Source organism: Clinocottus analis, unplaced genomic scaffold, assembly GCF_023055335.1.
Source record: "Clinocottus analis isolate CAN_PGR_092001 unplaced genomic scaffold, fCliAna1.0.p SCAF_9, whole genome shotgun sequence".
Classification (NCBI taxonomy): Eukaryota; Metazoa; Chordata; class Actinopteri; order Perciformes; family Cottidae; genus Clinocottus; species Clinocottus analis.
The window spans coordinates 16,408,733-16,424,471 of record NW_027176251.1 but is presented as its reverse complement, the minus strand read 5'-3'; the positions used below and the strand labels follow the sequence as shown (position 1 = coordinate 16,424,471).

At 45.6% G+C, this 15,739-nt stretch overlaps 1 protein-coding gene across 8 annotated transcripts; it reads left to right on the top strand.

The window, feature by feature from the left end:
• Window positions 1–1,371: 1,371 nt before the first annotated feature.
• Window positions 1,372–7,162, top strand: gdf6a (growth differentiation factor 6a). 8 transcript variants are annotated; one of them, XM_068570465.1, is made up of 4 exons: window positions 1,372–1,732; window positions 6,120–6,385; window positions 6,500–6,733; window positions 6,779–7,162. In XM_068570465.1, exons 1-4 carry the CDS (start codon window positions 1,372–1,374, stop codon window positions 7,160–7,162), a joined length of 1,245 nt encoding a protein of 414 aa, XP_068426566.1. The 8 variants fall into 8 exon arrangements, with proteins under 8 accessions (XP_068426566.1, XP_068426564.1, XP_068426563.1 ...); XM_068570463.1 differs by having other exon boundaries at window positions 6,500–7,162; XM_068570462.1 differs by having other exon boundaries at window positions 6,494–7,162.
• The last annotated feature ends 8,577 nt before the right edge of the window (window positions 7,163–15,739 follow it).

The following is a 15,739-nucleotide window of genomic DNA, read 5'->3' as shown; positions in this document are numbered from 1 at the left end:
AGTTGGGACATTTTAAAAGTAGAAATCATGTCGCTTGATGATGCATTCAGGTAACATGAAGATAACAGTTTCCTACTGGATGTTTCTGTCATTGTCAAATGGCCGTTGAACAGAAGTTTGGGGAATTGTATGTTCACCTTGTATTAAATATAAGAAAGGCTTACTTTCGTCATTTGAGATGACAGCTGTGTCACTGGTTCCGTGTGTAACATGTTGAGTATGTTTCCACAGCAAACACAGACTTAAGGGCAAGCATCAGTTTAAACTGTTTAAACGTACAGTCTTACAGCCAGATTTACCCAGAGGCCGTGAATGCAGCATTTGTCCTGGTTTCCTTCTCGTCGGCATCGGGGTGTAATAAATGAGAATATCCGCTAGAGGTCACTCGTGTTATTTAAAATATTTGAGTAAACGTTGAGACATGTTGAGTTTGCTGTGATCGCCTCTGAGTTACATTTAAAATAAACGAGACCTCTGCCCTTCCGTTAATTATCTCCTCTTAAAATGCTCAACACTAAATAAATACCGACATTTCACCTGCCTTTTTAATTAAGGTTATTATTGGTTATATGAAACATATAATTCAATATCCATCTAATACATGAGTTAAAAACAATTTTATAAAATGCATGCATCTTTGAAAAACATTTTAAAAAAGCTGCTGCTTTATGATCACACGTGATGAGTTTCAGTCTATCTGTGCGTAAAATCTAATCTAATCTGATTTGAAGTGTCCTTTGAAGTTTCCAGACGTTGAGATAAGGAGCACTTTAACTCTGTTTGAGTGTTTCTGAAAATTAGTTTGGACCTGCATTTGATAAACTCTATACACCTACAGGAAGTGTGCCTTTGCTGTTCAGATGAAATCTGCTTTTTGTCTAAACCATTTGTCTAAAACAACTTTAAGGTAGGATGAAAACGGTTTAATTCCATTGTTTGACTCACTAATAGAGTCTCAATCTAAATTATTATCAAACTAAATAAACGGAACCGTAATTCCCCGGACAGTGTGGATGACTTCAGCAATTGGCTGCTAAAGCAGCACCACAAAGCAAAACTTCCCCACATGGACTGTCGTGTGTGTGTCGGTCCGTCGGCTCGAGAGCGCGTCTGCTAGGAGCTCTGTGACATGGAGTTGTGTGAGGAGCCCTGCACCGAGCGGCCATGTGGGCGTGTTTCCCTCGGCCCAACAGTCTCCGCTCTTGTGTGGAGTCCAGAGCGCAACACGCACTTCTTCTGGTGCGACCGGAGGGCGCAAAAGTAGCAGTTCTCCGCACCCTGACGCGCACACCATCTCCGACTCCGGCGGCCCCCCGAATCCAACTTTACTGAGCGGGAGTTTCTTACCATCTCCCGGCGACTCTTCCAGCCATGGACGCATCTCGACTCGTAGCGCTATATCTGGGTCTGCTCCTCACTTTCCTTGGGAATATACCGTGTTTCCAGTCTGCTGCTATCATCTCTCCCTCTGCGCCGAGGAGGAACCGGGGAGCCCGGATCTCTCATCGGGACGGACAAAGGTCTTCCAAGATCCTAAAAGACATCCTCGCGTCTACGCACCCTATCGTGGGCCATCACAAAGAAGACCTAAAGGACGCTATTGTGCCGCATGAATACATGCTCTCTATATACAGGACATACTCGGCTGCAGAGAAGCTCGGACTAAACGCAAGCTTTTTCCGCTCCTCGAAATCTGCCAACACCATAACAAGTTTTGTGGACAGAGGAACAGGTTGGTTTCAGTCCGTTGCCAGCTCCAGCAGCTCATTCTTGCATAATTTGATGACAGGTTTTTCCCCTCAAAAGACCGGTCTAATATTCTATTGTAAATATCTCCATGAAACTACGGTCATGCATAACTAAAGGACAGAAAAACAAACTCTCAGCGGCAACTTTTACGCACGTTTCACAACAGGCAAATATGATGTGCAAGTACGTTTTTACGCGCACAAAACATCAATAAAACATGAGAATAGGAGTTTATCAAAAGAAAAGTCTGAAAGCTGCAGGATTATCTGTTGTACATAATCAGTCTTGTAACTGTAGTGGGATCTATTTACCGCACAGCTGCCGAAACACCAAACATGTTTTCCAAGTATGAACTTATATTACACTTAAATTAACCTCTGGCTAACAAGACAGTAAAACCCTAATTAAGGCGCTCTCTAAATGAAGGCAGTAAATCATGTCAGTGCAAACTACTCTGCTCCCTTCACGTGAACACACAGGACTCCTTTTTGCTCTTCAGTGGTTGTTCCATGTAGGGTTTTTAAAATGAATCTCCAAACACAAACATTGAGGAAAAAAAAGAAACATTTTCAAATACTAAGAGAGACTAACCTCCCCAAAGGCCGTCACGTATTAAAATTGTCCAATCAGTTGCCAATATGTTGCCCAGTTTGGCCAACTTGTGCTTACAAAGGGAGCTGGGGGCCAAGGCAGAGCGGGTCGGTGTGAGAAGCAGGTGTTTGGGTCAGTTAACATGCTGTAACCAAGTGATTTGACTGGCCTGCGAGGACAAACACTATCTGATAAACACAAACACATCCAGCGCACACAAAGGGACATAAGCCGAGTTAATCTTTGCAGGAGAAATAAAAGCTATCTTTGTTTGCGTTCCCTCTGGTCTGGAACACTCCGCCTCGGAGTGCGCTGCAAAAAATATCCATCATTAGGACTTATTGAGTCCAGAGTCGGCTGCTAAAAAAAACAAAACATTGTTATATCTACATGGTGAGGTGCAACTGCAAATCACCTTGTTTCTCAACACAGTGAAATGTAATTTATAAGAATATTTGTTGCATTTTGCGAAAACAAATCCAACAACAACAACCCTGCATTCAATATATGCGGTGTTCTCTCTCACATATGCTCGTTTTCACAGAGAGAAAGCGAAGTTGAAAGACTGAGTATGAAGCTAAACGGCTCGTCCGTGTGGCCATTTCTTGCAGTGTGAAGTGATCTGATAGGAAAAACGCCTCACTTTCTCCTGTGATTTTGATGTGATGTGTCACTGGCTCTGACCCCGAGCTGGACCCTCTGAGAGCTGCTGGGCATCGAACGGCTGATTGGAGTATTTGAACTCGGTGATCTAATTGAGTGTTCATGTCATAACATATCCAACACTGTCTATTCTTCCACGATGACCCAGCTCGGCCGCGATGGGCACATCACCAAAAAAAAAAAAAAAAAAACGAGGGGCAACAAAAAACAAATGAAAGAACACTTCCTCCGCTGTGAAGTGTTTTTGTTTTTTCTTCTTTTTTTTTCCTAACTGCGGAACCTCCCTTTGCGAGCGCCACTTTAATTACGGAACATTATTTTTCTTCTCGTTCTTTCAGCTCAAGCGCCTTTGGTTTCTTGTGGGATTCCTCCCCAGCATCCCCCGAGTGTTGCATTGCATTAACCTGCAAAAATGGACCTCAGCTGGGGAGCTAGCGTTATTTCAATGGGCTCCATCAGGAAAGAAATACACGCGGGGGCAGCGTATGACGCGTAAAGTAACAGGTTTTACGCCTTTTACGCATTATTCATCCACGCAGAGACAGGTTTCACTGACTGCACCTATGATCTACGGCTTCTTTGGCTCGCGCACTTTTGTAGGTAAATTAAAGTTGCTTATAAAACCAAGCGGGGTGTTTCCTGGAGGTCAGAAAAGGCAAGATCAGAAAAGAATAACCCGAATTTAAAAATTAGTTTTGGCACTTGGAGTAACTCATTAAAGCGCAGATGGTGCACCCCGGCCCCTCTCTCTCTCTCTCTCTCTCTCTCTCTCTCTCTCTCTCTCTCTCTCTCTCTCTCTCTCTCTCTCTCTCTCTCTCTCTCTCTCTCACTTTCTCTCCAAACAGAGGCGTAGATGACAAAAACATGTTTTGCATTTGATCAAATACAAGCAACAAGGTCAAACTGAAGTGCACAGGATGCCGTTCTACTGAGCAATAAAGTCACCTCTCTCTCTCTCTCTCTCTCTCTCTCTCTCTCTCTCTCTCTCTCTCTCTCTCTCTCTCTCTCTCTCCCCAATTATCCACCGTCAAGCATCTTACGCGTAATGGAAAAAATTGCCTTTTTTTTTTTTTTTTTTTTACATAATAATGAAATTAAGAAAACTCTCTGCATTTTTTTAACTGTCAACACGAATATCTCTCAATAATCCCAACAGTGTGTGCAGTCAGTCAGTCAGTCAGTCTGTGCAGGCGCGTTTTGAGGGGAATGTTGTCGTTGGCAGGACGAGATGAAATATAAGAGGGGAAGTGCTTTAATGAGGAAGTTGGGAATTCAGAACTGTTAATTATTTGGTGAACTTGCATTCGATTTGTTTGAGGTCTTATAAAAAATAAAAAAGAGAGTCCTAATGCAGACCATACGCGCAAAGTCACTGAAACGAGCACAAGGTTTCAATCTGCTTTTACGGTTTCACTCGGCAGGGTTCACGGAGGGAAACTGACAACTTCAAATATCTCTTTCGAGCTAGTTTTACAAATGTTATCACAGGGGTTCTTAGGTGTCCGCATGTAACTTTGATTTGCTTAAATTTCCGATAGAAATAGAGACGATCAATCGAGGCCACAGCTTTCATTTTACAAGCAGGAACAGACCACACATCCTTCATCTCAACAGGCGATTTCATTCTGCTTTTCGGTTTAAAGACTTGTGTTTTTAATCAGCGGAAATGTGACATTCCTCCATCACAACTAATTACCACAACAACCTATGAAAAGATTTCTATATTTTATTTCAAATTCTGCATTTACGCAATCAAAATTTCGGGAAAAGGGGAAATAAATACCACAATTATAAGAACAAACATGGGTTTACTCCTATTTGCCGAATTATCTTCGTTTTACGTGCGATAAAAAGAGTTATAAACGAAAAAAAAGATGAACAAATAACTCGCTATAGTTGATTTTGGCGCAAAACCAAGAACATTTTAATTGTGTCTATTTAATAAGCTACAGCTTGATGTGAAGCACATGTGAAACATAAATTGTTCTGATGAAACATGCATCCAACACGGACTCCTTAAACGCGACAGTGTTCTCGTAGCGTTAACGCCTTCTCCACGCATTGCTCAGTGTTATATTCAGTCTAATTGATGGAGTATTTACAGGCCTCCCGGGTCTCCAGCAGGGAATAATGCATTAATTGTGTATTGTTCAGTTGAGTGTACAGTATGTCGCCTTTGGTCCGTTGTGTCTGGCAGCACCCAGGGGCCCAAATCACTAGGCCCCTTGTTTCTTCTTTCTTTCTTCGCCTCCTGCAAGGAGAGAATACGAACCACTTATTCTGACTGCTGCCCGAGACCGTTTGAGACCGGAGAGAAGGAAAAGTTTACTTCCACTCTGTCAAAGAGCTTGAAATTAATAATCAATCTGTCATCGAGTGCAATGAAAGCAGAGCCGTTTATTAAAACATCCTGGCCGTGATTAAAAGTGGCGAGGCATTGCTTTGGATTATTGTCACTGCAATATCAAAAACGAATTTCAGCCCTAGAATAACAGGTGGATTACATTTTATATATACAGAAATGTGTGTGTGTTTAATATATATATATATATATATATATATATATATATATAGGAGCAAGCGAGGTTATAGTCCTGTGCATGAGGAGCAGATCGCGTGCTTTGCATCACAATACGAACTGTTCATGTGCAACAAATGTGCACGTGACATTCAGAAAGCAGGTTAAGTTAACCTCGTGAATCCTTTAGCATTACAACATGTTTCATTATCAAGATCTTTTAGTTTAGAGGGAAATAACGAATTTATAAGTATAATTTAGTCATGGAAGTCGGCATATATATAGATTTTTATTGTTTTTATTTTTTTTATTTTTTTACCAATAATGAACAGTTTATATTTCTTTATTCTTATCCAAACTGAGGACTTGTCAGCTGTAGATTGTTTCAGGCAGGTTCAGGACATTTTGAAAAACAAGAGAGAGAGAGAGAGAGAGAGAGAGAGAGAGAGAGAGAGAGAGAGAGAGAGAGAGAGAGAGAGAGAGAGAGAGAGATGCCTCTGTGAGAGAATGCCCCCCCCCCCCCCCCCCCTCCTCCCTCTGAACACTGTACACTCTAAGTGAATCTGACTGCAATTATTTTCTTCTTTTATCCTTGCAGACGATCTTTTGCACTCTCCTCTGCGAAGACAAAAGTATCTGTTTGATGTCTCAACCCTTTCAGACAAAGAGGAGCTGGTCGGGGCGGAATTAAGGATATTTAGGAGAGCGCCCGGGAACCTGCAGCCTTCCCTGCAGACGCCGGGCCTCTACGACATCCAGCTCTACCCCTGCCGCTCGGACCGGCTGCTGGACTCCAGGTCTCTGGACCCGCTGGACTCCACCAAGGCCGGCTGGGAGGTTTTGGACGCGTGGGACATGTTCAAAGCGAACCAGCATCATTACCACCACCCCCACCACCACCATCCTCATCACCACCACCAGCACCAGCAGCAGCAGCACCAGCAGCAGCAGCAGCAGCAGCAGCAGCAGCAGCAGCAGCACTTCCAGCAGGGGAACCAGCTCTGCTTCCAGCTCCGCGTCACCCACCGCAAATCCGACACCGAGGTGGACCTGAGGCAGCTGGGGCTGGACAGGAGCGGCCGGTCCCAGCAGGAGAAGGCCATCCTGGTGGCCTACACGCGCTCCAAGAAGAGGGAGAACCTGTTCAACGAGATGAAGGAGAAGATCAAGTCGCGGAGGTCGGCCGGCGAGAAGGAGGAGGCGGCGGCGGCGGCGGAGGAGGAGGATGGGGTGTCACCGAGGGGGGCCAAAGGGGAGGGCCCCCGGCGGCGGCGGAGGACCGCGCTGAGCAACCGGCACGGCAAGAGGCACGGGAAGAAATCCAAATCCAGGTGCAGCAAAAAGGCGCTCCACGTGAACTTCAAGGAGCTGGGATGGGACGACTGGATCATCGCGCCCCTGGATTACGAGGCGTACCACTGCGAGGGCGTGTGCGACTTCCCCCTGCGGTCGCACCTGGAGCCGACCAACCACGCCATCATACAGACGCTCATGAACTCCATGGACCCCAACAGCACCCCGCCCAGCTGCTGCGTGCCCACCAAGCTCAGCCCCATCAGCATCCTGTACATAGACTCGGGCAATAACGTGGTGTACAAGCAGTACGAGGACATGGTGGTGGAGCAGTGTGGCTGCAGGTAGCGGCCCTCATGCACGAACAACCGCAACCAGGAACGACAACAACAACTTTTAAAGACAGAACAACAACAAATAATCAAAGATGAGTCTCGATGGGTCCCTCGCAGGTCTGAAAGTCTTCGACTCGTGACGCGCCTTCGTCTTTTATTCAATAAAGGGATGCACACAAAGGCGATACCTGCTATTTATTCCGACTTTAACAGTCACAGTAATTCACACTCTCTGCCTTAACGTGTCACGCCTTCAGTCCCATCCACGCAACAAGTCCCATCCACGCTCATCAAACAGGCCTTTGTTCCCCGTGAGAGTGGGACGTGTCCGTGTGGCACGAGGGGGGAGAGAAAGGGGGAGGGGGGTGGTGGCTCCACGAGGCGAGAGATGGGGAGCCCATTGAGTCCCCAGCGTGCACCTGTTCGTGCCGAGGCCCAGAGGACAGCGGGCTCCTTTGCCCGTCAGAAGCTTTGTTGCAGCTCTGCCGCGTGATGCTGCCAGCCAGGCCGGACCCTTTTGGGTATGTGCATCCAGGCCGCAATTGCCACCGTCCAGCTGGAGTCATTACAGGCCAGAGCCAGTGCCTGCTTTCCAAATAAAGGGGGTGAATGTCTAATCTACCAAACACATACACGCACACACACACACACACACACACACACACACACTCACACACACACACACACACACACGCACACACACGCTCACACTCACGCGCAGACTGGGCTGGGGAGATAAGATGGTGGCGGTAATGCCTTCAAGAGATTTTGTTTTGTTGCCTTACTGGAGACCAGTTGAGCGGCGTCACGCGCCTTTGTGGACAGAAAGGACACACAACCAGACTTATGCCTGACTGGGGCCCTCTTGTAATACAACAAAAAAAGGAAGAAAAAAAAGCACACATTACTGAGGCGAACTTTTTGGCTCAAAAGTCTGCATCTTTACGAAATGCACTTCCGCAACTGACTGCGCCAAAAGGACGCGCGCGCGGTCAGCGAGAGTTTGTCTTCTCTGATGACGAACATATAAGAAAGAAAGAAAAAGACTCGCGAACGAGACGATATTTAAATGCACATTAGCTTTGAATGCACTGCTGTTCATTACTTTTTTTTTTTTTTGAGCTGTAAATATTTGTACAGTGGAAAACTTTGCAAAGTGCAACGAATGAAGAAATGAGAAAAAGGCATTTCTTTGTAAATATACAAAATGCACTCAAATCGGTATAATTTCTATTCTATAATTATTTTATTATTTGTGATGTACAGAGTTCCATGATAATCATATATTTCTTACATTGATAAGAGTAATTTAAGGTGTATTCGATATTGTCTTTTTTTTTTGCAGAGGGTGGAAAATACCAATATTAATGTCTACCTCATAATTGCATATAGGATCTGAGTTTTGAGGTGCATTCAGTTAGAGTGTAAAGAGCTTTTACAATGATATATAAGATCATTTATATACATATATTACTGGATAATATTCCACACCATTACTGTACAAATAAAATTCAAAACAAAGTCTACCAGCCTGGTACTTCTCATGATTCATAAAACTCCTCTTTGGCATTCATTTCATATGTTCAAGTGTTTTTAAGAGTCTGACTTGCCCAGAAAGCCAACAAAAAAAGAAATATCATATTTATTTATGAGGGAATATGAGGTCAATTGTCTTTTTTAACAATGGATTCATAAATACATTATACAGGCCCAAAAAGAATCAAATAAAAACAAATATGTTTTCCTTGATTACATATGTTTGAATTACACACACACAACTTAAAAACACATGTTTTAAAAATCAGACTAAAATGGCCTTTCAGGGAAAAAAAGGAATACAATTGTGTGGCAATTTAAGACCATTTCTCAAAGTTCAACTTTCTAAGCTTGAAGTTGTTTTTTTGCGCTTTTTTAAAAAATCAACACCAGAATAAGAGTGTATAACGCGCATATGGAGCTCTTTGCCTTCAGGTATGCAAGCCAATATATCTCTCCCTTTGTAAACAGTCTCTCATCACAGACAACACACGTCATCATTCAGTGACTGGCTGATGGGAATTGCGCCACATAAACATATGGTGACCATCCAAGTAGAAGGAAGTCCGCTGACTGACTGTCATTGATATGCCACCGCGTGTACGAACCCCAGCTATTTCCCAATGAATTAGCCTGCCTGGGTCAAGTTTACTTAACACTTTAATGTTTCCCAATCTGTGGATGAAAAAAAAAAAAAAAAACGTTGAAAGAAGGGATTGCTTCCATATCGTCTATCGACCTTGGCCTGGAAACAATTAGGAAATTGCTTTGAAATGTTATATGTTGTCCGGGCTCTTGTACAGTATCATGTCACTCCCCACATGTTTGCTAGGGGGAAACAGAGGATGCTAAGTGCACTCTTTAGCGGTCGCTGCAAATGACTGACACAACAACCATTCCCCTGAGTATAACCAAATGGCCCTCCGGGCTATGTGTCTGGAGCCCCATCGCCGGGGTGCTACTGCGAGCCGCGCTGTCCCTGCTGCTTGCAAGTGCACTATGGGAGATCCTGCACCACCTCAGCCGCCATGATTCTGCATTAGAAACGCTGCAGTGTTGCACAATGCAGTGCATTTCCAAGCAGCTTCATGTACCTTGTGGGATGAACCTTTTTCCTTTTTGATTTATATTTATTTGACAAGTTCCCCGGTCTGGTGGGCACTGGCCTGGAGGTGAGACCGAATGTTAAGGGAACAGTTAAATGGTGATGAAAGGGAAAGGAATGCTTTGTTTACCCGCTTCAATCCCTCACTCTCAAGTTAAATGTTCCTATAAAGTTCTTCATCACAACCGCCTTATTGTCCCTCTGCTCCACGCCGAGGCAGAGAGAGCAAAAGCGGAGAGTTGTGTTTATTTGAAACTCGGCCCTAATATATTAGTCTAAGCAGACCGAAGTTGGCGAAGAGACGGGTCCTTTTCATCAGAAACACAAATAGTCCTGACACCCCACATCTGTGCGTTCAGGCTCCTCTTTAGACATCGGCGAGGCTGCAGAAGTGAAGATCTACTAGGTGTTGCTCCGAGAGGAAGGTCCCGGGAGCCTCTCCAAGAAGTAAAAGAACGCCTTGGCTCGTATGGAGGCACGACTGTTCCTCATACTTAACCGCTCCGTTATCAGTGACGTCCTCATCAGCGACAGGAAAGGCATAAATCACGCTGGTCTTTCAGACGGCGAGGATCTCTCGGCAAGCAGAAACGTGTTTAACCGGCATTAAAGAGCATTATAGAGAATTTATATCGAGGACTGAGAGCTTGTGCTTTGATTTGTTGAACAGATGCAATTTAAATGCAGAGAGGGGAAGAGAAAAGAGAAGCCTTGGACGCTGCCAAGGCCTGACTTTCAAACTGCTACTGATATAATCCAGCAAGAAGTTATTTGTTTTTCTGTGACTGTTTCTGTCCGCACAGATCTTTGCCTCTAGAGGGGTCCCTCCTTCTCTGGTTTCTCGTAGTTCCCACCGTTATGGTTTGCAGATACCGCAGCTCCCTCCATAATAAAGCTTGACACCTTCCTCCGGCCAAGAACACGGGCCAATGCAAGGTGGTGCTTCTCTGCGCTAAACAGATGCAGAACGAAAGCCCCCTGACAGGCGTGCGTGTCTACAGTACGTGTGCATTCACACGCAACATCCAGGAGAGTCTCTCTTTCTGTATGTTTTCATGGATGAGCGGACAGAAGGGCGGCAGCGTACGCAGATGGACAGATGAGTGGTGCAGGAGAGCAGCAGATGCCTGAAGTGACCCCTACTGCCGCCTTTCATTGAACCACTGGTTTCAACACAAAGGCAGGGGCGGCCCCAAACATTAAATACACTTGCTTGTGCCTCCATGCCAGAGGTCACTGCCTTTTTTCTTTTTCTTCTTCTCTTCTTGTCTTCTGCGGTACGAATTTTTTTTTGAAAAAAAGAGAAGAAAAAAAAGAAAGAAAGATGTGCCTCGTGGAATTGTTTTTTGAAAGTACTTGTAGAGCGAAAAGTGGAAAGATGTTCGAGAGAGCGGCGGTTGGTTGCACTTGGCAGCTGCTGTTTAAGCGGAGACAGATAATAAAGCCCAAACACAGCAGCTATTGTAACAAAAGATCAGGGTGTTTTCTCTCACGGGGCATCTGCCCATCTCTTCCTCTGTGCTCCCACAGAAAGCCATCCCTCCCTCCTGTCAGACCATACGGTAACAGGAAGAGAGCGGACACCTTCACTTCACCACAGATAACCTGCTAATTGCATTAAACTCACTCCCAACTGGGCGTTTGAAATAGGAGAATGAAGCCATGTTGCTTTTGCCACTGCATTAGGGACGTTGACATGCATTTTGTTGCTGAGGAAGAAAAAAAAAATCATTGCATTAAATGCATTTATGAACTTGGAAAACAGCAAAGACCAAAGTCAACTTGATAGATCTGCTTGGAATACCTGTCCAGAGAAGTCTGCTTTTGTTCTGTTTATTTTCTAAAGGAATGTCTGGGGGTGCCCTTTCACCCCTCCTCATCCATTTACTGCCCCTGGTCTATGTTACAGATGGTGACCCGGGTCCTCGCCATCCCTGATTAACAAGTACACCTTCGGACTCTCCTGCAAATCTGCGCAGAAAGGAAGCCTGTCTTTTTGTATGCTCGCAGTTCATCTTTTTGTGTGTTTGTGTGAGGCTCTGAATGAGCTCCAGTCAAAAGTAAATTTACTCAGTTAACTCTGACAATGCTCGTGTTTGGGAGCAAGGCGAGGACATGACCTCGCTGCCAATTCACATCCGCGGAGGCTTGTGGTGAGGAGAGGGAGGGTCGTTGACCAACGGGGGCCAGACAATGGCATTCACTGGCCTGAGCACTCGGCCCGCGGGAGGACAAATTAGGACTAAAGTGAATGCTTTGGCTCGCAGTGTCAAAGGGAAAGAGAGGAATTAAATAGCAAAGCCGCTCCACGGTAGCCTGGGACAGCCTGTACGGCTCTAAAAGTGAGGAAAAACAAAGAATCTCACGAGTCAAAGGCACAAATTCTCCCTCTCCTCAATCAATGCCCATTAACATTTTCTCTTCAACATACAAAACATACCCAAATCTAAAGAGGGGCCTGGGTGGTAAAAAGAGGTTTCGGTTCTGCATTGTAAAACGAGACATGTAGGCAAACAAACATGGGTCAGGGGCAATGAGGCAGCAAGACAAGGATCTGACTTTGGAAAGAGGGATGACGTTGGGGTGGAGGATGGAGGGCGGCGGGGTTGCAGGAGGACTTGATGGACAACTCCACGGCTCGGCAGAGGCAGAGCTTTCACTTAAAAATGGTGCCTGGCCTATCTCAAAAGGTCAGAGCCCAGAACACTAACACACTACATTAATCATGAGAGGCTGCGGCTTACCTGTCTAGCGTTTCAGCCGTACCGTACAGTTAACCTCAATTATGCTTGATTACGAGGTGTGGAAGATGCAGGGCCCGGTGCAAAAGATCAGGCATCAATAATGCAATTCCAGATTAAATGTGCCTGTCTGTCAGTGTGCAGAACGGATGGAGCGGTTCAATGATCCGGTAAAAGAGGGAGTGAAACGGGACTCGCTCTGCGTCTCTTTCAATATCTTCACATCACGGTCCCAAGCTGGAATGAAGCGCCAACACATGCATACACACAGACAAGCGCATATGAGACACAAACACATACACCAAAGCATTGTGTGGTGTACCAAAGAGAGCTAACGGCTTCATGCTGTCCCAGCCCCCTTCTTGGTAATTGCCCCATTATGTGTTGGTGGTAGATGGAGCCATTACAGATGTTTTATGACGGGGCCATTTTCGTTTTGTCTCCTCAATGAGGGACAGATTTATGGTACAAGGCAGTCTTCCATTTAGGGGGTAAAAAAAACAAAACCCTCACCAACGCATTCCCTAATGCACAAACACACACACACACACACACACACCGAAAACAGAAATGCACATAACGTCACTGCATTATCTTTTACATGAATTGTCACAACTGTGAGCCCGGCCTTCAGTTCAGCTCCCTGCAGTGCCCACGGCTGTGAGTGAGGCTGTTGGCAGCAGCTTATGCGATGAATAAATGTTTGATGGCCCCGAGGAACAAGGCACACTTCCAGGCCGGTCGTCTGTCTGTTCCCCGAGGCGGGGGGGGGGGGGGGGGGGGGGTTGCTGGGGGAAGATCCCCTCGAAGAGTCCCTGGTCTGCGGGGGGAAGCGGCTGTGGCCTCCAGCGAAACCGAGTCTGACACTTTCGCACCAAATGTTATCCTACGAAAAGGAACCATCATAAAGGGCAAAGTAAACACCAGTTAGCTTTTCAGAAGGAATCTCTTTTAGCCGGCAGTAGAGTGTTTGAAGTGCTGAAGACTCTTTGGCTGCGCCGTTTCTTTCCACGAGCTGTTTTGGTGTGGTTCCCCAGAGTTAGAAATCAAGTCTTAAGCTCGGTAGCTTTTGTGCCAAGAAAAATATCGGCCATAAATTGGTGCCTGAATAGGCAGTCTAATTACAAGGCTGCGGACTGAAAATGTATGCCCTACTCATGGCTGCAATTATTAAGGTTAACAATAGGGACGCTGGGGAAGAGTTTGCAAAAGCTTCAAAGAGCTCAACTTATTCTTTGACTCGCGCAGATGGCTCAAGGAAAGGGAGTCGGTCTCTGTGTCGGGAATAGTTTCAATTCCGTGCACAGACTGTGGAAAGTTGTCAGGTACAAGTCTTTTAACAAACAAGGTCAGCCGAGGAACACAGATTATTAATGATTTACCCGAGGAGCACAAAGAGAGTAAGAGAGACTAGATAGCCCAGAGGACCCAGGGGTTTGTGACCGAAACACTGCCTCATCATGTTACACACACCGGCCGCTATGACGTCTCTGACGCCTCGCTCCTATCAGCCCTACCGGGCCGAGAATGATTGACTTTCTCATTGTGACGGTCATCTCGGACAACTCGCTCCTCGTCTCATCAATTTAGATCTTTTAGTAAAAAAAACTCCAGTGTTGTTGGCTCCAAACGGCAAACTTCTGCCGCAGATGTTTTGAGCCGCATCAGGAAATTAATGATGTATGGCCGAGCATGTCCGCCGTTAGCTCCTGTCAATTCGCTTGAATACCGCTCCTTCTTCACTGCGAAGTAAATTTTCCCGCTCTGGCATGAGGAATGGAGTGAGGTTTGTTTGACCAGATGTAACTTTATCAGGGACTCTCTGTCTCTCTCTCCCCCTGCTACTCCTGTGTCTCTCACATCTCTCAGCTCAGGCACACACACACACACACACACACACACAAAAAGTGAGCTCTCACACAATATTTCTGTTTGCCGTAGTCTGACCCCTTTGTGAACTGCGGTAAAGTGAAAGGCACTTTCAGCCGAGGGGAATCGGATGGCAGTAACCATATGCCTTTCAACTGATACAAAGGTGGGAAAGGGGGAGGCCAGGGTGTGTGTGTGTGTGTGTGTGTGTGTGTGTGTGTGTGTGTGTGTTGGGTGGGGTGGGGGGAGTTGCATGCTAGGGTGAAAAGGAAAGTGCCGTGCTGCATCTTTTTGTGCTGGTAAAGTGGTGGCGGTTTAGGGTTGGGGGGTTTGGGGTGAGAGAAGGGGGGCTGTTGTCTGGATGTGGTGCTGAACTCAAGGCAACGTCCGGCTGACTGACTGTTGAGATGGAGCCCTCTTATGGATGAGTGCAATGAGTAAACAGCATTCCTTTCTCTCTGTCTGACCCTCTCTGCCTCTCTCGTCTTTCCTTTAGTCTGTCTATATTAGCAAAAGCACTTCACCTCCCAGTTTGTATCTGCTGCTTGTTTTCCACTCTTCATCTGACCTCTGACGAACAGCCTCCTGAATAAAAAATAATATGTATTTTAGGTACATTTGATGAGGAACCGTGTGCATTAAAGTCAAATACAGCCAACAAGACAGATAGTGTCAGCAAAACACACTAGTGGTATGAGTCTTCTCAGTTGACATCATATATTGTGTTGGTTGGCTGGTAAGGCCCAAGACCTTGTTGGTCTTTGCTTATCGTTGTGTTGGTGGGAAAGGGATTCTAGTCAAGATAGATTCACAGGTATTTGACCATTTGGGAGTGAAAAACACGGGCTGCCATTTGATATTTGCCTCTGTGAACATCTGATGCCGACTCCACTCAGAAGAAGTGACCCACTAAAGCTTCCAGGGAAAGCTGGAGTCAGCAAAATAATGTTCCGCCTTTCTCTCGCACCTTTTGGTTTTAATCATCTCATTTAGTTGGTTGAGACATTTCAAGGTCATTGGTTGACATCTAGATATTTAACTTCAATCACCTTGTGCGGACTCAAACCACGTGAACGAGTAGTATCCACATCGTCAAACCAAAGATGAAAGTGGCGGGTACCCAACTCAAACACCCACTGTGGCTTTTGTTTCAACCTATTTACTCGTCGTCTGCAAGTGAAGCGACTCTTTGGTGTTTATTTGTCAGCAATCATTTCCCTCCAGTCCGTCTCATCTCCCCTCACGTCTTCGGGCTACATTGCAGGTGATGAAAACCTTGTCACAGCAGTCAAATGATCTCTCCAGTACACAGACGTGGGTAGTTTGTATGTTCAGTCGG

Coding starts and splice junctions, on each gene's coding strand:
- gdf6a (XM_068570457.1), top strand. CDS start 1,372: ATGGACGCATCTCGACTCGTAGCGCTATATCTGGGTCTGCTCCTCACT. Junction 1,733..6,119: donor TTTTGTGGACAGAGGAACAG/GTTGGTTTCAGT, acceptor TTATCCTTGCAG/ACGATCTTTTGCACTCTCCT.